Source organism: Oreochromis niloticus, linkage group LG7 (assembly GCF_001858045.2).
Source record: "Oreochromis niloticus isolate F11D_XX linkage group LG7, O_niloticus_UMD_NMBU, whole genome shotgun sequence".
Classification (NCBI taxonomy): Eukaryota; Metazoa; Chordata; class Actinopteri; order Cichliformes; family Cichlidae; genus Oreochromis; species Oreochromis niloticus.
The window spans coordinates 38,213,262-38,235,781 of record NC_031972.2 but is presented as its reverse complement, the minus strand read 5'-3'; the positions used below and the strand labels follow the sequence as shown (position 1 = coordinate 38,235,781).

The 22,520-nt window shown below is 43.0% G+C and overlaps 2 protein-coding genes across 4 annotated transcripts; one reads left to right on the top strand and one right to left on the bottom strand.

Annotated features, from left to right (window-relative positions):
- Positions 1 to 9,181: 9,181 nt before the first annotated feature.
- prpf4 (pre-mRNA splicing tri-snRNP complex factor PRPF4) lies at positions 9,182 to 20,735 on the bottom strand. 2 transcript variants are annotated; one of them, XM_003453580.5, is made up of 16 exons: positions 20,602 to 20,735; positions 20,433 to 20,511; positions 16,894 to 17,073; positions 16,512 to 16,698; positions 16,263 to 16,350; positions 16,103 to 16,182; positions 12,566 to 12,659; positions 12,342 to 12,436; positions 12,167 to 12,225; positions 10,718 to 10,841; positions 10,542 to 10,631; positions 10,193 to 10,315; positions 9,998 to 10,105; positions 9,649 to 9,767; positions 9,460 to 9,566; positions 9,182 to 9,383 (listed from the first exon to the last, which is right to left on the bottom strand). In XM_003453580.5, exons 3-16 carry the CDS (start codon positions 17,063 to 17,065, stop codon positions 9,297 to 9,299), a joined length of 1,533 nt encoding a protein of 510 aa, XP_003453628.1. In that variant the 5' UTR covers positions 17,066 to 17,073; positions 20,433 to 20,511; positions 20,602 to 20,735; the 3' UTR covers positions 9,182 to 9,296. The 2 variants fall into 2 exon arrangements, with proteins under 2 accessions (XP_003453628.1, XP_019217020.1); XM_019361475.2 differs by lacking the exons at positions 20,433 to 20,511; positions 20,602 to 20,735 and adding an exon at positions 20,217 to 20,355.
- cdc26 (cell division cycle 26 homolog) lies at positions 20,463 to 22,470 on the top strand. 2 transcript variants are annotated; one of them, XM_019361476.2, is made up of 3 exons: positions 20,463 to 20,589; positions 22,006 to 22,104; positions 22,230 to 22,470. In XM_019361476.2, the coding sequence occupies exons 2-3, from the start codon at positions 22,024 to 22,026 to the stop codon at positions 22,440 to 22,442; spliced, it is 294 nt and encodes a 97-aa protein (XP_019217021.1). In that variant the 5' UTR covers positions 20,463 to 20,589; positions 22,006 to 22,023; the 3' UTR covers positions 22,443 to 22,470. The 2 variants fall into 2 exon arrangements, with proteins under 2 accessions (XP_019217021.1, XP_005458414.1); XM_005458357.4 differs by lacking the exon at positions 20,463 to 20,589 and adding an exon at positions 20,669 to 20,795.
- Positions 22,471 to 22,520: the final 50 nt, after the last annotated feature.

Here is a 22,520-nt window from a genome sequence, read left to right as displayed (position 1 = left end):
GCCTAGGACCTGTGTCCACATATGTGGACATCACATTTACTAAGTTACTCATTTTTTTTAAAAAAAAGTTTATTTTCTAAAAACAGATGGTGATGACAGTGATGATGGGACAGTTGAGGAGAAACCCACAAAGGAAGACAATTCAGAAGAGGAGCAAGAACAAGTGAGAAAAGGGGTTCCTCGAAAAAGAAGCCACAAAAAATAAAGCTGGTTGCCCTGTGCTACAAAAAGAGGTGAGATTCAGTTCAGTTCGGTTTCAGTCCTTCCACACGTTAGAATCTTTCCATCCAAAATGAGCAAAATATATTGTTGTCTTCTCTAAAATCAGATAAGTTAAGATAACTCTTTATTGTCATTGCACAGTCATACTTAGTACAGTAGTACAAGGAAATTGGAAAACTGTCCCACGTCAGCACTGGCACAACTAAACACAACACAGTAAACTTTAAAAAGGATAAAAAGTGCAAAAAAGGTATGAATAATAAATTAAAGAATGTTCATTACACATTATTGCCCCCCAAAACGTTTGAGGGGGTAGCTAATCAGGTCAGCTGATTAGGGCTATTGCCCTGTTGTAAAAACTATCCTTGAGTCAGTTTGTCCGCAACCTCAGCAACCTGAATCTCCTGCCAGACGGCAGCAGCTTGAACACTCAGTGTCCTGGGTGTCTGCAGTCCCGTAAAATGCTGTGTGCCCTCTTGAGACAGCGAATGCTGTACAGGTCCTTCAGTGTTGGGGTTAGGAGATCATCTGAAGATGATGGTACAAAAGAAGATGAATCTAAAGATGATTTAAAAGACAAAGACGAACATTTAAGACGAATGATTCAGAAGATGGCCAAGGAAAAGACAGGTGAGTGCATGTCATGTAAAGAGAGGTAAGAACTGTGCTCAGTTTCAATGGTTTCAGCATAATATGACTTTGTATTCTTTTACATCAGATGGTCAGCTCATCTGAAATATGCAAGGAGCAGAGTTAGTGAAGGTAAATGAGTTTAAGGAACCTTGGGTTAACCTTTCAAAGCAACGGACAGTGCACAAGAGAGGTGAAGAACAGAGTGCAGGCAGGGTGGAGTGGATGGAGACACGTGTCAGGGGTGATGTGTGACAGAAGGATAGAAGTAAAAGGGAAGATTTACAAGGTGGCAGTGAAACTTGCTATGGTGTATGGTTTGGAGACAGTGGCACTAACAAAAAGACAAGAGGTGGCAGAGTTGAAGATATTAAGATTTTCATTGGGAGAGACCAGAATTGACATGATTAGAAATGAGTACATCTGAGAGACAGCTCATGTTGAGCAGTTTGGGGACAAAGTTGGAGAGGCAAGGCTGAGATGGTATGGACATAGGCAGAGGGGGGATAGTGAATATATTGGACAAACAAGGTTAAATATGGAGTTGCCAGGCAGGCGGAAAAGACCTCAGAGGAGGTTCATGGATGTAGTGAAGGAGGATGTGAGAGGGTTGGTGTGACAGAGGGGGAGGCAAGGGACAGGGTGAGATGGAGGCAGATGATCCACTGTATAGACCAGGGGTAGGCAACCTTTCTGATGGCGAGTGCCATCTAAACTTTCCTCAGAGGTCAGTGTGCCATATGATTGCATTAGCAATAAATTTAATAACGCTCTATATTAACAGTTACACACTATATAGAACCACTTTATAGAATTATATTTGTTCACAGATGTTGGCAGCTATCAATGAGTAGTTATCAGCTATTTCGAAACAAAAAAAAGACATTTATCAATAACAAGAACTTCATGACAGCAAATGAACTGTACAACAGAAAATACAAATACTATTTATGGTCTCCTCACAACAATGATAAGTAAAATAAACTGGGCCAATATGGCATGTTTGATAATACAGGGATACACATGTTAATGTGATCTCTCTCCCACTCAGAGACACAGGTCTCCGAGCGGCTAAGCGAGGACACTCTTCATGTGAGAGAAAATCTGCTCACACAGATATGTAGAGCCAAATACTGTCAATAAGGCCTCTGCAATGTTCTGAAGACAGTTAAACTTGTCAGGTAGTGATGTCCAGCAGGTGAAAATGCAGCTCCATGAACACGCACAGCTATGGATTCCAGCTGCTTCGATGTTGCATTAACTGGCATTAACTCAGCCAGTTAATGCGAGACAAATCTAGCTGCTCATTAAAGATTTCTGGTTTGATCAGAAAATAAAACATTGGTCCATACACCTGAAAGTCCCAAAAACGCATTGGGAATTCTGTCACGAGTCTACGGATGTATCCGTGTATCTCCGTGGTGCTGATGCTGTGCTGAGCGGAAAGCTCCTGAAGCTTTTGAAGTGTCGGAATGTGGAAAGCTAACAACGTCCCCCCTCAAACAAGAGAGACGGACTTGCGCCAGAAAAGCCGATCAGCTGATCATTGATCAGTTTCATGATTGAAGTAGCAACAGGAGGGGGAGGGGGGAGAATGAGAGAAGAAGATGCAGCTGTGCAGCGTAACGACAGAATAACTCCAGCTTTGTGTCTTTTTCCATTGTAGCTGACAAACTGCGTTCCTTTTAAGCTCAATACGAAACGCGTAATATTTTTCTCTGAATACGAGACGATTCCGTCTTTTTACGGGACGGTTGGCAACTCTACTAACTAACCTTATGAATAAAATAAAGTTCACTACAACAATGTTGATGAAAACTCCGTCATGCTAGCTAGCACGCAGTACGAGTTATTGTAACTGACTGTAAAAAGTCAGCACAACGAAAATAAACTCCACCTAAACTTGGTTTATATCTGACCCAGATAGACTGCAGGTCATAACTTCTTACCTGAAGTTCAGTTCACCTGACGCTCGGACCGGTGCTGCCTCGGGTCTCTGCTCCTCCTGCCTCCCCTCTCCCTCATCCACCTGCTGGCCTCCACCACTTGCTAATGTTACTGAATCAGTGGAAGCTACGCCATAGCCACCACCAAACAACTGAGTTATTTTTACACACCGGCCAGAATCTGGCCAATCCACCACCTTTCATTGTTTATACCGCTACAAAAAAAAAAAAAAAAAAAAAAAATCATCGGCCCACCGAGCGTGCCATCAGTTAACCCTTCGCGTGCCAGCTGTGGCACGCGTGCCCAGGGTTGCCGACCCCTGGTATAGACCCTCAGAGGGAGCAGCCAAAAAAAGAAGAAATTGCCAGGTCATCTGAAAATGATAGAACAGGTGATGGAAAACCCACACAAGATGAATCCAAAGACAATTCAGAATAAGGATAATTGGGGAACTAAGTGCATTCCTGCCAGTTTGATTTGTTTTTAAACCATAAATACCAACACAAAAGTGGTTTATTATTTTTGTCTTCTTGCATATATGTTTTTATATTTAAAAAAACAGGCAAGCATTGATGAGCTCATTATGAGTCAACCAATACCAGCCATTCTGCTGAATTCAGTCACTCTCAAGACACCCAAGAGCAACAAGTAACAACAGTTGATTACAAATGTCAACGAATAAAACATAATTACATTTTCTTTTACAATAAAGGGACTGATGTTTAGAAATTGTATGTTTGCCTTTGTGTTTAACTGACTAAAGGAATTATCTGTGCATGTCAAAAAAAAATCCAAAATACGTTTTTGTAGTGAAGTGATCTACAACTTTTTCATCCATCCATTCTCTTACGGTTATCCTTTTTCAGGGTCGCGGAGGGCTGAAGCCTATCCCAGTCTTAGGGTGAGAGGCAGGGTGCACCCTGGACAGGTCGTCAGTCTGTCACACGGCTAACACATACAGGGAGTGCAGAATTATTAGGCAAATGAGTATTTTGTCCACATCATCCTCTTCATGCATGTTGTCTTACTCCAAGCTGTATAGGCTCGAAAGCCTACTACCAATTAAGCATATTAGGTGATGTGCATCTCTGTAATGAGAAGGGGTGTGGTCTAATGACATCAACACCCTATATCAGGTGTGCATAATTATTAGGCAACTTCCTTTCCTTTGGCAAAATGGGTCAAAAGAAGGACTTGACAGGCTCAGAAAAGTCAAAAATAGTGAGATATCTTGCAGAGGGATGCAGCAGTCTTAAAATTGCAAAGCGTCTGAAGCGTGATCATCGAACAATCAAGCGTTTCATTCAAAATAGTCAACAGGGTCGCAAGAAGCGTGTGGAAAAACCAAGGCGCAAAATAACTGCCCATGAACTGAGAAAAGTCAAGCGTGCAGCTGCCAAGATGCCACTTGCCACCAGTTTGGCCATATTTCAGAGCTGCAACATCACTGGAGTGCCCAAAAGCACAAGGTGTGCAATACTCAGAGACATGGCCAAGGTAAGGAAGGCTGAAAGACGACCACCACTGAACAAGACACACAAGCTGAAACGTCAAGACTGGGCCAAGAAATATCTCAAGACTGATTTTTCTAAGGTTTTATGGACTGATGAAATGAGAGTGAGTCTTGATGGGCCAGATGGATGGGCCCGTGGCTGGATTGGTAAAGGGCAGAGAGCTCCAGTCCGACTCAGACGCCAGCAAGGTGGAGGTGGAGTACTGGTTTGGGCTGGTATCATCAAAGATGAGCTTGTGGGGCCTTTTCGGGTTGAGGATGGAGTCAAGCTCAACTCCCAGTCCTACTGCCAGTTTCTGGAAGACACCTTCTTCAAGCAGTGGTACAGGAAGAAGTCTGCATCCTTCAAGAAAAACATGATTTTCATGCAGGACAATGCTCCATCACACGCGTCCAAGTACTCCACAGCGTGGCTGGCAAGAAAGGGTATAAAAGAAGAAAAACTAATGACATGGCCTCCTTGTTCACCTGATCTGAACCCCATTGAGAACCTGTGGTCCATCATCAAATGTGAGATTTACAAGGAGGGAAAACAGTACACCTCTCTGAACAGTGTCTGGGAGGCTGTGGTTGCTGCTGCACGCAATGTTGATGGTGAACAGATCAAAACACTGACAGAATCCATGGATGGCAGGCTTTTGAGTGTCCTTGCAAAGAAAGGTGGCTATATTGGTCGCTGATTTGTTTTGTTTGTTTTTGAATGTCAGAAATGTATATTTGTGAATATGGAGATGTTATATTGGTTTCACTGGTAAAAATAAATAATTGAAATGGGTATATATTTGTTTTTTGTTAAGTTGCCCAATAATTATGCACAGTAATAGTCACCTGCACACACAGATATCCCCCTAAAATAGCTAAAACTAAAAACTACTTCCAAAAACATTCAGCTTTGATATTAATGAGTTTTTTGGGTTCATTGAGAACATGGTTGTTGTTCAATAATAAAATTATTCCTCAAAAATACAACTTGCCTAATAATTCTGCACTCCCTGTAGACAGAGACAACCATTCGCAGTCACAACTGCATGTCTTTGGACCGTGGGAGGAAGTCGGAGTACCCGGACAGAACCCACGCAAACATGGGGAGAACATGCTCCACAAAGAAAGACCCCGGCCTGATGGTGGAATAAATTAATAAAATAAATAAAATATTCTATTATGATAAAATGGTGTATTAACCCTTAAGAACCCAGACCTATTTCTACTTTCATGAAAATTACAGGGGTTGTAAGTTATATCAAATGAATCACATATAACACATTTCTGAAGTTTTTTTTGTAATAGCTCCACCCACTGCCCCAGATCTGAAATGTCACATATGCGTCACATTGGGCATACAAGGTACATTTGTTCCATATTTAGAAAGTAATTCTGTAAACACTTTCTTGCTTTTAAAAACAGAATTTCCTTTTTATATATATGTATGTATATATATATATATGTATGTATATATGTATATGTATGTATATATATATATGTATATCTATGTATATGTATGTATATGTATGTATGTATATATATGTATATATACATTTATTTATTTATTTAAATTAAATTCTATTATCTTTTTCTTTGGGGGAAGGGGTGGCCTTCAGCTATAGTTTCCTGCCTGATGGTGTGTGGGAGATGGCGATAGCAAACACACCCCTGTTGCCAGTGTACTGGACACACAACTGTGGCAACAGGAGACAGGAGACCTTCAAGCAACCCTAAAATAGATTAGATACACAAAAGGCTTTAAGTTACAAAAAAGAAAAACTGTTAAAAAAAACAAAAACAACAAAAACACTTAACAAGTAAAGAAACTGTATAGAGGCTATAAATAAGGGAAAGGGCTGAGTAAGCCCATTCTCAGTCTGACCACTGAAGGAGCAACGTCTCCAGCCATTTACAGCAAATAATCTTGTGTGCTGGAATCAATATCTCCCTATAAAATAGAAAAATTAGTACATTTATCAATACAATAAAACAAAATTTCCAAGATGGGTGGTTGGAATGACAATGTCCAAGGATGGGCAATGGTACAGTATGAGAGAAGACCTCGACCTTTCCATCAGCGTAACCAACAGTGTTGGTGGGTTGGAACGAGCACCTCCTGGACCCCCTTGGGGGGAGGTTCATTTCCCTAGTTCTAAAACCTAATTCATTAAAATTCATTAAACAGGGTTTAATTAGATCCTTTTTGGTTTTAAAAGGGTAAAAAAGTAGTATTTGGGGTAAAGGGGCAAATTGCATTGTGGCAGGAATGAGGCATGACGTGACCACAATTCTGCATACTGAAACATGCTTTTATTTACTGTTGTCGTTTACAACTCCTCCGGCTGCAGTTTCCCACCTGCCAGCCGCACACAACTACAACAACAACAACACCACTCAACAGGCCAGTGGGGGAGGAGTGACGTGATGATTCCGCTCAGGTGTGCCAACCTCCCCCACAGCCGCGCCACGGACCACATCCATGTTAGACGATAATAAGTTAAAAATATGATTACAATTTTTAAAAGCCAATTTGAAATGTAAAATAGACGAACGAGTATGAAAGGCAAAGCACAGTCAGGAGCTCACTTTTTGCTTGACCTTCAATGAAAGTACATTTCTGCCTTAGTCCAGCTACTGTCAGGAATCCAGCTACTAGCTTTTTGTTTATCTGAAGACCCTCTGAAAGTCGAAACGTCGTTGCTGTTTTGTTTTTGCTGGCACGCCTTCTTTTGTTGATGAAAATATTGGATTTTTTTCCTTTCCTGTTTTTTGGAAAGTGTTTTTTTTTTTTCACATTAAATTTTTTAAGTAAAATAATTTATTTTGAAAAAATACATATAAAAAAAAATAAAACTAATGATTTAAGATGCGTTGTGTGATTTCCGCTGGCCTTCAGATTGATATCCCTGTCGGTTGTTACAGGGTGGCAGTCTCCCCCTCCTCTCCAAGGGGGCCAGATGAAGGATATCTTAATTAATTTTTAAGGTTTCAATAATCATGGCCTTAAAATATAATATAATCATGTGTATTCTCTTCCTCCTTGAGTAGGAAGTCGTAAATGGGCCCTGAATTGGTCTACTGGCTGTTGATGCAGATATTGTGCATTTGCTCATACTACATAAAGAGTGTGTATGTATGTGTGTGAAACAATCACGAGGCATTATGACATATGTATGATGTCTTTCTTTAGATATTATAGCTTAGTGTTCATTTGCTCTTGCTGCAGTTTGTGTGTATGTGGAAACTGTGCTTTTGAATGTGAACCAGCACCATGTGACGTAACGTATGACTCATGGTATACACTGGGGTCTCGGGTGGGTCCTCAGACACCTATTGGGGAAGGCCTGCTAATGTGTGTCTTCCACAAAGCGTTCACCTGGTGCCTTACTTCTCTCTATTAATGTAGCAGCTATCTGCACTACCTGTGGTGCACACGACACACAAAGGCATTACTGTGGCTTCACAAAGTTGTTTGTTCATCCAGTGAATGAAGAACAATCAGATTGTCTACAATAAGCCAAAGTTTCCTCACAGTAACCACCAGCAGAAGCCATGTTTGTGTATCTGCATCTACAGCCACATACTGATGGCATAAAAAGGTTTAATTAGCAAATGTAAAACAGGTGTGCCAATGGCCTCACTTGTCTGCTTCCTAAATTTTATGGGACCCCTAACTTCTGAATGTACTTCCTCCATTAAGAGCCTCGGTGTTACTTTTGACAGTGCTTTTAAATTTGATAAACAAATCAGCTCCGTAGTCAAGGGATCTTTTTATCACCTACGGATTTTAGCTAAAGTCAAGTCCTACCTGTGCAGGAATGATCTAGAAAGGGTGGTCCATGCTTTTATTACTTCACGGCTGGACTACTGTAACTCCCTTTATGCTGGTTTAGATCGTTCCTGTCTGCATCGCCTCCAACTGGTGCAGAACGCTGCTGCCCGCATGCTGACTGGTTCCAAAAAGAGAGACCACATCACTCCGGTCCTCTGCTCTCTCCACTGGCTCCCAGTTGCTTTTAAAATTTTACTGCTGGTTTTTAAGGTTCTTAACGGTACTGCACCTCCTTACCTGGCAGAGCTTCTTAGCATTTACTGCCCCAGGAGATCTTTGAGGTCAGCAGACTTGATGCTTTTAGATGTTCCCAGGTAAAGACTAGGGGAGAGAGGGCTTTTGCTGTGGCTGCACCCAGACTGTGGAACAGTTTACCCCCTCACATCAGATTCTCCACAAGCCTAGGAACTTTTAAAACTGCTCTTAAAACTCACCTCTTTTCATTGGCTTTTAGCAAGGTTTAACCTATTGTTTTAATTTATTGTTTTATCAGTGAGGTATTTTATGTACCTGCGTTTCATAGTATTTTATATTTGTATTTTATTGTACAGCACTTTGGTCAGCCTTGGTTGTTTTTAAATGTGCTTTATAAATAAACTTGACTTGACTTGACTAAATCACTGTCTCACTGCTCCACCTGAACCTGAAGCCACGCCCACACCAAAATGTAAACCATCTTGTTTAAATGTTTTTGTAGGTAAGAGAAACTATTTTTCTGGCAGAGCTCAAATAATTGGTGGCATCTTCTTGTGACACCTGACAGTTTTGTTAATGCCTTTTAATGTCAATAGTTTTGTGTTATTTTGTTGTTGGCTAGAATTTATAAAACAAGTTTATCATGTTTTTTTTTTAAATTTGGATTTCAAGTTATTAAAATGATTTGTTAAAATGTTTATAGGTTAGGTCCTCTGTGTTAAAATAGTATGTCAAAATGTAAAAAAAATAAATAATCTAAAATCAGACATAGGTAAAATAAAACACTGAACAGAACAAACCATCTTTAAAGGTGAAATATAAAAGAGCTCCGGGCTCATGAAAATGAATCAGCTTCAAACTTTTTAAAATGACTTTTTTTTTTTAATTCCAAAAACTGAAAACAAAATATTTTACTGAAAAATAAAACAGTAGATTACTGTCAGGATGATATAACTCATAATTTCACTAATGACATCACTCCGACAGCCACAGTTTGAAGGTCCGATCGTAGGAACAGGTGGCGATGAGTTTCCCATCAGGTGACATGTCGACGCCCATCACCTGAAAACACAAACAGGTCAGAGATCGCCAGCAATCAGGAACGCCCGAAGGGACCAATCAAAGCATGCGCTCGTACCTTGCCCTCGTGCCCGGCAAGTGTCTTCAGCGGCATCCAACCCGGATGACTCCAGACCTTCGCCGTGTTGTCGTACGCACCCGTTAAAAGGAAGTGCCCGTCTGTAGCTGCAAACACAGGAAGTAAATTCACATTAACAGGAAGCAAGGTCAGTAATATTTAGTTTTGTTGAACAATAAAGTTTTTTACGTTGAAAGCGGACAGCAGACAGCAGGTTCTGGTGGGCGGGGACTGTGTAAAGACACTTCCGGTTTCTCAGCTCCCAGACCTTACAGGTGTTGTCTCCACTTCCTGTTGCCAGATGATACCTGAGAGGAGAAACATGGTTCAAGTTGTTAATTCTGATCAAACCGTGAAATTGATCATTTTAACATGTTTACAACAAAAACAATAACAATCTCTTCGCTTCCTGCAGAATCCCGATTATTGATTATAGATAATTTCTCTCCATGCTGGAGCTGGGATTCGTCAGGTGAGTTTTAATGTGGTAGTCTCTGATTGGCTGTGTGTTTTGTGTGATGCTTTGTGATTGGCTGACCCGTTGGGGGAAAAGTGCAGGCTGTAGATCTCCTTCAGGTGACCCTCGAGGAACACCACGCAGCGTCCCGTCCGGAGGTCCCACACCCTGCCAAACGCATCCAGGCCTCTGATTGGACCACAGACAGAGAGAGCTGATTTGTTAGTTACAGAGACGTGCCGAGATGTGCTAGATGATATTGTAGCGTTTGTTTACCCTGTAGCAGCCAGAGAACCATCAGGGTGAAAGGTCAGGTCGTGGACACCTTTGCTGTGACCTTCCTGATGGAGGATTTCCTCCTGAACCTCCAGATCCCAGAGACGCCACGAGTAATCGTAGCTGCACTCCGCACGGACAGGAAATACATCACACACGGAAAAATATACTTCTGTTGTGAACTTGAAGTAAAACTTTCAAAGTAAAATAGAAATTTTTTTAAGAAAAAGTAGGTGATGCTTAGTGTTTGAGCATGCTCCGTCTCTACACGTTACACAGGTATTTTGACTCATTACAGTAAGAATGAAAACATGAGTAATCTGATTATTCTGAGTAATTTCTACTTTACCAGGTTGTTCCCAGGAACCGTCCTGATGGATGCCAAGACACCCGAGAAACTCGCTCGCTGTGACCTTCAATGTCTGCCACTGGCTCATCACTACAGCAACCAGAGACACAAAGCCATTAATTACCAATAGGATATGAATCAGACCCCGCCCCCAGTTACCTGCCCCTTGCCCTCACCTTTCCAGGTTCCACAGCTTCACTGTGCCGTCAGCGGCACACGAGGCCAAGCTGACATCTGATTGGCTAAGAGAAACTCCGGCCTGGGGGCGGAAGACGACGGCGCCCACATTGGTGTTGTGACCTTAAGCCAATCAAAGAGCAGAACACAAAAGGGTGGATCCTCAGACAAATGATTCACAGGTGATCAAAGTATTGATCAGTTATTATTTAACCCTCTGGGGTCCAGCGTTTTTGACTACTTTTTGATTTCACATTTACCTTCCCTTGTTTGGTATCATTGTTTTCAGCACAACCTCACATGTTTATCAGCTATTTGTTCATTTTGACATACTGTATTAACACAATTGATCTAAAAATCAGACAAAAAACATAAAAGCCGAACAACTAGGTGTTCTCCATAAAATAAGATTGTTACATGTCTGCAGGCTGCATGTTTTCTTTCCCTCTCCTTTTGTTTGCCATTCCCCTTGGTACGCAGACTGCAGGCTGATGTCAATTTGGGGATCTCCAACTAATTAGAGGAGGGAGACCCTGATTGGACAAACCAGGAGTGCACACCTTGATAAGGAGACTCACCTGTGGCTGGGCGTGGCTCTCTTCCCTCCTTTGAATTGTTTGGCTCATGTGTGCCTCTGCTGTGTTTCTTTTGTTTGATGGTTGTGGTGGGAGTAAAAGTGGACTAGGTAAGTTTGGGGACCCCATACACTTACTCACGAAGAGTCTTTTTGTTAGAAACACTAGGTAAGTAGGTTGGTGCCACCCATGTAATTTTGAGCTTGTTTTGAGTTGAGGTTTAGGGTCTTTCTGTTTTTGTTTTCTAGGATAATAGCTCAGCCAGGCTTTGGTTTTGTCTTTTGGTGTTTTTTTTGGCACAACCTAACTGTCCCTTTCTCCCCCACATTTGTTGTTTGAATTTGGGTTATTTATTTTGTGAGAGCGCTGCCATTAAACCTTTTTCTTAACACCTGTACCGAGTTTCCGGAGTTGTTGTGTTATTCCCTCCTGCCCGTGAGGAGACGTAACAGATGATACAAATTGTTTGTACCACTCCAGAAAATAGCTTCTTCCACTATAGGACAGAGGAGCATATCACAAGCCTGTTACCAGCAGGCTTGACAGCAGGAGGCGTATCACTCCTGTTTTCCACCTGGAGACCACGTTTACACTGCAGTCTGCCTTTGGTGTCTTTTTGGCAGCAACTGTGACATTCAGCAGTCACCTCATTGTTTTGACATGCAAGACAATCAACTACACTACACAAGACACACACAACTATTTTATTACAAGCCCTTTAAAATATTATTGTATATGTACTGATCATATAATAGCTGACATTTCTTTGGTAATAAATCTGAAACCTTTAACTAATGAACTATAACTAACTAATCAACATATAGATTTCAATGTAACTAACAACAACAAAAACAAACATTAACCACTGCCCACCTCGGAGTGTCCGAATCAGGTTGCAGTCGGGGACGGACCATAGCTTACACAGACCGCTCCTGGAAGTGTTAGCACATTAGTATTAGCTTCAATACAGCAGTTAGATAAGCTAACATTCGCTCATGCTAATGCTAACTGTATGCATTTTATCCTAGCAGTGGGTGGTGCTTGTTACCAGGAGGCTGTAGCCAGCATTTTGGAATCGGGGCTGAAGTGACAGAAGCTGATTGGTCGATCGTCCCCAATCTGACTGCAGAAGTTGTTCAGATTCTGAAGAAGCAGAAGGGGGGGGCGGGTTAGTGCTCTTCATGCTCAGTGAGAACGAGAACATCTGTTGTGACGCTCACAGTGATGTGTTTTTTGGCGTGCTGCTATCTGCAGTTAATAAAACTGACTTACCCTCAGGCTCTTGTGCAGCTCTTGTTGTCGGATTGTTTTGGTTGCCTCGGTAACTTCCTTCTGAGCGCGTGCAGCCTCCAGGCGCCTCATTGCTCTGATGGACCAATCACAGAGATAAGGAGCTATAGCCAGTGAGAATCAACCAACTGACATGATGTTTTTATTATTTCTTCTTGACGGATCCTGGCGGCTCGTTTACAAAGTCTCAAATACTTTAAGATGGCAGTGGATTCTATGTATGGAAAGTCTAAGGGCCAAACGCGTTTCTGTACAAGTGAAGACTCTGTTTTCGTCCACAATAATACGGTATGAATTCCTACAACAGGGATATTATTGCCATAGCAACACTGTGTGTTTAAAACTAGGGGAGCCCAGCCATGTCTGACGGCGAGAGCCGTGTGCCCGCCTCTGAGGATAAGTTAGTAAACAGGAAGTTGTCTTGATGCATGCTCAATTATCTAGGTAAGTATATCCCCCCCAAAATTATTCTGTTCATCTGGACGTAGCGTTTGTAGTGGGAGAAATATATAGTCATCCAATGATTTCTTCAGTCTCAGCTAACTGCAGGTTTCCCCAACCTTATAAGCAGTACACTTGCACAATGACTGAAACTAGCCCACTGAATGAACAATGGGCTGTGAGGTCATTTTCATAGCTGAATAGTGAAGTGGTAAGACTACACAACTTCAGAGCGGGAGTCGCAAGTTTGATTCCCACCCGGTATCCAGTAAGGGTCCTGGCTACACCCCCCATGCTAAAAAAAAACCAAGCCCTGGAATGCTGCGGCTATGTCTGCAGCCTGTCCGCAGTTCAGACACAAGCATTTCACTACATGTTCAATATGTTGTACTGTGTATGTGACAAATAAAATTTGTATTTTTTTTTATTTGTATTGTATTTAGTTTCTCGATCATTAATATGCAAATTGTCATGACCATTGATCAATGGCCAAGAGTACCATTCACAGAGAGCTGGGGAATGGCTGCAATCACAGCATTGTAAGATGGTCTAGTACAGCATGAAAAGTCTAAGACTAGGCAGCAAAGGAAGTTTGAATTACTTGCTGCACGTCAAAAACCACAGCAAATTATGGAGAGAGTCAGGAGATACCCAGGGAGAGTCCTCACCAGCGAGAAGAGAGAAGGATGCCACACCAAGCACAGGGACAAGTGGGTGAAAAATTTGTCTGACAGACAACTCGCCCAAGCAGAGAAAAATATCATTGCATTAAGGGTTGAACTTTGTTGTGACACCAAGACAAAATCCCACTAGTGGAACTGATCGCAGCCACAGAAACAGCGATTCAAAACTACAACATAGCAACTGCCGATGAATGTTTCAGCAATGCAAAGCCCGCAGCATCCAACATCAGCATGGAGGAGAGGAAGGCACTCACATCACTTAGTAATGACAACAACATTATCATCCTTCTGGCAGACAAGGGTGGGTCCACAGTTTTGTTAAACCATAAAGACTATGATGAGAACATTTTGTCAGTGCTCAGTGATGAAAATACTTAGGAGCCCCTGAAATGAGACCAAGGAAGTGGTTACAGGAAGAGGGTGATGGATTGTATGAAGTAGTTAGAAAAAGACAATGCTATTGACCGGACCTCATACCAAAGGCTATACCCAGGGGAATCTACACCAAGTCTGTATGGTTTACCGAAGATACGTAACAGAGTGTACCTTTAAGATCAATTGTCTTTATGATCAACTCGGTCACCTATAACATCTCAAAGTTTCTGGCATCGATCCTCAACCCGCTGGTAAGCAGCTCTGAACATCCAGAACTGGATGTGATTTAATTCCACCTATTTCACATACAAGGGTCAGTACTACAGGCAGAAACATGGGTGTGCCATGGGTTCCCCAGTTTCAACCATTGTGGCCAACTTGTACATGGAAGAAGTGGAAAAGAGGCCTCTGTTATCCTACCCTGGAACACCAAGTCATTGGTTCAGGTATGTGGATCACACCTGATTGAATTCACATCAACTCTGTGGACTAACACATCGAATTTACCAGGGAGGATATGAAAAGGATATGTCACCAATTCAGAGTAGAGCCGCTGCTCCTCCACATCGAAAGGAGCCAGTTGAGGTAGTTTGGGCATCTGACAAGGATGCCTCCTGGGCGAGGTTTTCCGGGCACGTCCCACCGGGGGGAGGCCCCAGGGCAGACCCAGGACACGCTGGAGAGATTATATCTCTCGGCTGGCCTGGGAACGCCTTGGTGTTCCCCCAGATAAGCTGGAGGAGGTAGCAGGGGAGAGGGAGGTCTGGGCTTCTCTGCTTGGGCTGCGGCCCTGGATAAGCGGAAGGAAATGGATGGACGGATGGATATGAAAAGTGGCAGGTTAGCCTTGTTAGACTCTGAGATTTCCATCAGTAATGAGGAAATTTAAAAGCTGATGTATACCGTAAACCAATGTTGGGTGTCATCAGGACGACACACCATCCCCACAGATACAGTAGCCAGAGAAGCAGAAGAACATCACATCAAGAAGGCCCTGAGTAAATGTGGTTATCCCAGCTGGACTTTTGTCAAAGCTGGGAAGGCACCTAAACGCTGCAGGACTCCGCAGTCTATTTACACCTACAGGCCAGTGGACACTCTTTTAATGATAAGGACGTACACATCCTGGACAGGGAGGAACGCTGGTTTGCGTGGGAAGTCAAGGAGGCCATTTACGAAAAGCGAAAGACCATCTCTAAATCAAGGACGGGGCCTAAGGGTACATTTTTCCCCATCTTAAAATGCTGTGATTGCAGCCATTCTGCAACTCTCTGTAAATACTACTCATGGCCATTGATGAATGGTCATCAATGATCAATAGTCTTTGATCAATGGTCATGACAATTTGCATATTGATGATCAAGGAACAGACCTCACATTGTTCGTCAGTGGTTCCAGTTTCAGTCATTGTGCAAAGGTACTGTTTATAAGGTGCCCGTTGTGATTTGGCACTATATAAATAAAACCACCCCTCTGAGGGCGGAACCAGGACACGCTGGAAAGATTACATCTCTGAGCTGGTCTGGAAACACCTCCCTGTCCCTGTAACTGGATCCCGGATAAGCAAAAGAAAATGATGGAACGAAATGAATCGACCCACACACGACATCCTGGCAGGAAATTTCTCTGAGTCCGTGAGCGTGTTCAACAATTATTTGACAGTTTTACTTTAGATTTAAAGGGGAAACCCAAGCTCGGTTACTCTGCTGCTTACATTTCTTCTTTTACCCGAGCATGTGGAAAGACTAAATTTAATATTACCGATTGGTTATTGGTTGTCATGGTGACATGGCTGCACATGAAACATAAAAGACAGCGTTCAGTGGTGAAGGTTAATGTGGATGTTTATGTATTCATCAGGCGGGTTTGAGACGGAGGGATTTTTAGCGCTTTTATCCTTCTGTAATACAAGGACTCAGTGTGGTGCCCTGCCTAGTATCTGTGAGAGGAGTCTGGAAGAAGCGGTGCACTCAGTGGTTCTCTTTGCTCCTCCTCCTCTCACGCTTTGATGATGACTCACCGGGGAAGAGAATATCTGGCCAACCAGAGCCGAGCATCCTTTAGGGAGGGGGAGCCTTCGTGGTACCATGTCTGCTGGCACTATGATTGGTCAGAGAGAAAATGTTTAGATCATGCGACCAGGTGTTCTGAAGCCCCACCCACAGTCCAGGTCAGCTGACCTCATCCTGCGACCTCTTCGCTCGCTCTTCGTCCTTCCTGGATTTCTTCAGAGCATCTGGACCGACCACGGACAGCACGCTGCGCAGCCTGAAGACATACACATGCATATGCATACACTTTTACTTCCTGTTTGCTTCCTGCTTCCTTCCTATCACACTGATAAAGTTTGACAGGGTTTTTTTTTTTTTTTTTAATTACTGCCCTAAAATGTTTCCAAGATGACTGCTGAGAGTGTTATTTTGCCCCACCTTTCGCGGCGGTCAGCTGGTCCCTCTCCAAACAACGTGATTGGCTCCCCGAGCGCACGGAGGCCAGCTTTCACCTCAGCGTCATCAGTGGACACGGTGATCTGTCGGGCTCGTCGCCGTCGCTCAAACTCAGCAAGCGCTTCCTGCTGCCGCTCACTGACCCGCTCTTCAATCTCCAGAGTCTCCCCTGCAGGGCATCATGGGAAACAGAGTTAACCAACTTCCTGCTGTCAATTAATCACAGATCTGATTGGGCAGATGTTATTGATCACATGATCAATCAGAGCCTTGACTGTCGGCACTGTGGTCAGCAGAGGGTGGAGGTTTTTCTAATGTTTTTTAAGAGAGATGTTATCAGAGAAATGGTGAACAAACAGCTAACCTGATGAGATGTTGATGTTTCCCGCCTCAATTCCCGCCCTGACTGCATCGCTTCCTGTTGCTGTGCTGCTTGCCACATTAGCGCTCAGACGCTCCCGCTCTTTCTCCTCCAGGCTTCCATAGAAAACTCTGCTCTTCTTCACGGCCGGAGCCACATCCTCCTCATCGGACATATTGACTTCTTTTTTCCGGAGAAACAACAAAAACACATGAGGAAGATACAGGTGACATTTTTAATGACAAAAAGAAAAACTGCTCAGAAGAAAAAACATTATTGATATAATGAGCAGCAGCAGAATGGCTGAAACTCAAACAATCACCCTGATCAGTAATAAGTGATCAATCAGCAATGTGAATCAGACACAATTCATACTAAACTTGAACACCTTTATTTTGAACTTCGTTTTTGAGCTGCTGTAAGTTCCTGCTCAGCTTCACTTGATGCTGTCGGTCAGACAGAATGACACGCTCACAATGATCAGCATCTGTTACAATGGTGAAATGATCTTAATACACCTGCTGACATGTTAATCTCACCACAGAGCTCCACCTCACTGATCTCCAGGTGTGGGTCACAGACAGGTGTTGCACCTGAGGCATGGATTTCCTCTCATCCAGGTAACTTCAGGTTATGCTGGGTTTCTGTACTATTAAGGTCGGAGACTTCCTCCTCATGCAACTCACTGTTGTAACTGATGGGATTTACCCCAGGTTAGAGATCAACAGGTATGAAATCACACCTACTGACCAATCACTATTCCTGGATGATCCCTCAGAGCTCTGCAGGGAGAGTTGCAGGGTGTTTTTCCCTGATCGTCAGTAGTACAAACCGGATTCCAAAAAAGTTGGGACACTAAACAAATTGTGAATAAAAACTGAATGCAATGATGTGGAGATGGCAAATGTCAACATTTTATTCAGAATAGAACATAAATCACGGAACAAAAGTTGAAACTGAGAAAATTTATCATCTGAAGGGAAAAATATGGTGATTCAAAATGTCTTGGTGTCAACAAATCCCAAAAAAGTTGGGACAAGGCCATTTTCACCACTGTGTGGCATCTCCCGTCTGGGGACCGAGGAGACCAGTTTCTCAAGTTTAGCAATAGGAATGCTCTCCCATTCGTGTCTAATACAGGCCTCTAACTGTTCAATCGTCTTGGGCCTTCTTTGTCGCACTTTCCTCTTTATGATGCGCCAAATGTTCAAAAAAGATCTGGACTGCAGACTGGCCATTTCAGTACCCGGATCCTTCTCCTACGCAGCCATGATGTTGTGATTGATGCAGAATGTGGTCTGGCATTATCTTGTTGAAAAATGCAGGGTCTTCCCTGAAAGAGATGACGTCTGGATGGGAGCATATGTTGTTCTAGAACCTGAATATATTTTTCTGCATTGATGGTGCCTTTCCAGACATGCAAGCTGCCCATGCCACACGCACTCATGCAACCCCATACCATCAGAGACGCAGGCTTCTGAACTGAGCGTTGATATCAACTTGGGTTTCTGCGCAACATTGTGGGAATTGGTGATCCTCTACCCATCTTGGCTTCTGAGAGACACTGCCACTCTGAGAAGCTCTTTTTATACCCAATCATGCTGCCAATTAACCTAATTAGTGTTAATTGGTCTTCCAGCTCTTCATTATGCTCAAATTTACTTTTTCCAGCCTCTTATTGCTACTTGTCCCAACTTTTTGGGGATTTGTTGACACCGTGAAATTTTGAATCAACATATTTTTCCTTTAAACTGATACATTTTCTTGGATTAAACTTTTGATCTGTCACCTACGTTCTATTCTGAATGGAATATTGACATTTGCCATCTCCACATCATTGCATTCACTTTTTATTTACAATTTGTTTAGTGTCCCAACTTTTTTGGAATCCGGTTTGTAAACACTCAGTTTTATTCTTTTCTAAGCATCAATATCTGAGCCTAAAGCCCCTTTTCCATTAGTACGACTGGTTTTCCATAACAATCGAGTACCACCTGATCTGTGTGATCGTCGTCACAGCAACGACGCCGAGTTTCCTGTGAAGTAATTAATAACCAACACGAATGCTACAACAAAGGTGGACATGGAGGCGACGATATACCTGCTGCTCGGTCTCTGGCTTTCAATTAGACTCAGGGAACGGGGCATTGTTTTTTGTAGCCATTTCATTTCGTTGCCTGGTTTCAATAATGGCGTTTTTGATTTCATGAACAAGACGCTTTCATGACTCATCGAGTGGTACCACTGAGCAGCCAATCAGTGGCATGCAGTTTGACGACGTCACATTTAAGTACCTGCTTGGAACCCCAGCCCAGCAGGTATTATAAAAGTACCTGGTACCAGGTACTATGACCTGATGGAAAACCCTTGAAACCGTGGCGAGTACTAATGGGAAAAGGGCTTAAAACACCTGCGCTGTCCCTGCTGACGTCAGGTCAAGTCAACTGAGAGAAAAACACTGTGTTAACGTTTCTGGATTAAATTATGTTAAGAGTCCACGTCTCACGACCCACAAGGATCTGTGTGATGGCCACACTCAGAGCTGTTCCAAACACCAATGAAAGGAGCTTCAATGCTTCCTTTACTGAACAGATGAGACACTGGAGCATCCTTTATGAAAGGGAAGGAGCGACAGACTTATCTGACTGTTCATGAAAACAATCATATAAAAACCAAAGTGGAGCAGAGCATGAAAATGTTCATCATAACTTTTCCATTTCATCCATAAGCTGCTGATATATTCATAGTTTTTAACAGAAGCTGATAAACTCACAGCTGAACTCAGAACATCAGACTGCTGGAGAACTACCTCCTGTTGAGTTGTTACTGCATGAAGAACAGATTTACATAAACACTCTAAACATTAAGATCTCTATGAGCTGCTCACTAAGTTTTAGCTTGTGAATATTCATCCAGTTGTAGTACACTGTGTACCAGAGTTGCGCCTCTTTCAACGTTTAAGGCATCTTCAGTAAATCCAGCAGACTTTTAACCACCATCAGTACATCTGAGCCTGAATCTTTGTTCTTTAAAACTCCACGCTGGGTTTTTTTTAACAGGCAGCTGACCTGGCACAACAAAGGCCTTCGCAGAATCAGGCTGAGAACATGCTGTGTTGAATTCAAATTGTATTTGTAGTCCATCCTCTGAACTTTTGAGTTTCAACACCGCGGACATGTTTACAGGCGCCGCTCTAGGTGACCTCTGACCCCGTCCCCGTGTTAGGGTCAATGATAACGAAAACAGAGATTCGTAGTTCAGACCTCTAAGCCTCCTCCTGCAGCTCTGCACCGATCAGTAATCGGTAACTCCTCACTGTTTCTCACCTGTGAGTGTTTCAGGTAAAGCTGTGCAGTCAGCGGAGTCAGCGCGACCCCGGAGCCTCTTCGAGGGCTGAGTGGCGGTAACACGCCGGAGTACGAGCTAACGGATGAGGGGGTAGAGCACAGTACGGCTGATCTACGCTTGGACGTTTGCCTCACCTGTGCAGTTGAACGCAGCGGCTCAGAGTGCCGTTAAACCGTTGAATGAGACATACTTACCGGAGGAAACGAACGACGCGCCTACGCGGAGCTTCGTGACCCGGAAGTTCTGAAGTGTCTCCGGCTCAGAGGTTGCACACTTCCGGTGGACACAGCAGCTGCAGAAAATAAACAGAGAGAGAAACGGCGGGAAAGAGCATTACAACTCGTATATCAGGTACCTGCACACCTGTTCACACTGAGGGTATCCGCGAGGACTGTCCGTTACCGGTCACTGTAACGTCACTGCGACTTCACTTTAGCGCAGCTTAGCTTAGCTTAGCTTAGTTTAGTTTAGTTTAGCTTAGCTTCTGTGAAATCCATCTGCGTGCGCACAGTGCGCATGAGTGGCGACTTAAGGAGCGGAAAGGTCAGGGGTCAGAGGTGAGACTGTTATAGCCAAGGTATGTCAGCAGCCAGTCAGATGAGACCTTTAAAGGTGTCTTTATAACCTTCAGGGCATCCTTTAGAAAAGCAAGCGAGCTAATGACTGAGTGGTGATCAGTCGCAGGAGATATTGCTCCAATTGATCATTGAATCACGAAGTGACTTCTGTGCAGGAATAGGTGTTCTCATGGTTTTTCACAGTTTTTCAGGCTGCTGGTTCTTTTCTGGTGTTTCCTTCTGCTGCCATCACAACAGCAGACCCATAGTACCATCCACACTCATTTGACTGACCAATCTGAGAGCAGATCATGCTACTGGTTCCTGTCTAAACGGCAGGTGTAGTTTAGTTTCTATTGCTTTAGAAGCAGCTGGATGCCCTGAGCTCCGCCCTGAGGCCCATACCCCGGGTATCTCTCGGTTACCCTGACGTCAATAATCAGGAGGAGACTTCAGGAGTCAGTGTTGCCGTGGTGATAAGTTACCTGGACTCCTGCTGTGGCTTTATATCAATACGTTCATCATCAGGATCAAACACAGACATCAAACAGTGTGATCAGTGATTCTGATAACAAATATCAGGAAACATTTTTTAGATCTGATCGATCCTAATTATTGATCTGATGGAAACGATAACTGATACTGATTGCTGTTATTTATCAGATTTCAGAATAAATTAAAGCTTCTGTGTCTGAGCAGAAATAAATGATTTATTGATCCTTTAACCTTCATCACTTGACTTTTCTCCTTCCTCTGAAAACTTTTGAAGTCAACCTGCTCAATATAGGCATCATCATGACAACAGGAGTTGTGGTCTTCTAAGGTTTTATTTTGAAATTACAGGCGGCTGCTACGGCCTCATGATATTCACAGTAAAAGCACAACAGCTTGTTTCTTTTTGTGCCACCATCAACTTTAGAGGCTGTAAAGATAACATAACATAAGATAAGATAAACCTTTATTAGTCCCACACATTGGAAATCTTTTGGTCACAAAAGCATCTGGAAACAGGAGGGGTGACTTCAATAGAAGCGTGTGATATTTTATTTTGAAAAGGTTCAGGAAATGTGTGCAGTAAATCATATTCATCAGTTTTATAGAACATTGAGCTTGGAGGTGAATCATTTTCATCAGTTAGGATGTCAAAAAGCAAACAGATACTCTGTTGTAATCTGAGTACTCAATCGATATATTGATCATCTGCTTTCAGCGTGGACACAAACTGAAAATGTTGAGGAGGAAACCGACTCGTCTAGAGCTTAAGATCGACGACACTGAGGAGTTCGAGAGCGTCAAGAAGGAGCTCGAGGTCTTCTCACTTTAGTACCAATCAATCAGTAACAGTCAATGAGAATGAATAACAATCAGTAACATCTGAGACTTTAAAGGAAGTAAACTGCAAACAGGACATTATCAGGTTTTCTTTTTCTTTAGGCCAGAAAACGTCAGCGAGAGGAGGCAGAGTCGGGAGGTGGAGTGGGTGGGGGCTCTGTAATTGGTGTTGATGTCATTGGGGGTGGAGCCTCTGCCTCCGCATCGTCCTCTACAGCCACATCAAGGGCAGAGCTTATCAATGAGCGAATCGGCTACAAGCCCCACCCCAAACCGGCGACCCTGCCAACCTTATTTGGAAGTTTACAGTTTTAATGATGAATAAAGTTTGAGCAAAAAAATCTTTGGAGTATCATTTTTTTTTACATGAGCAAACATAAACAATGTCAGAGT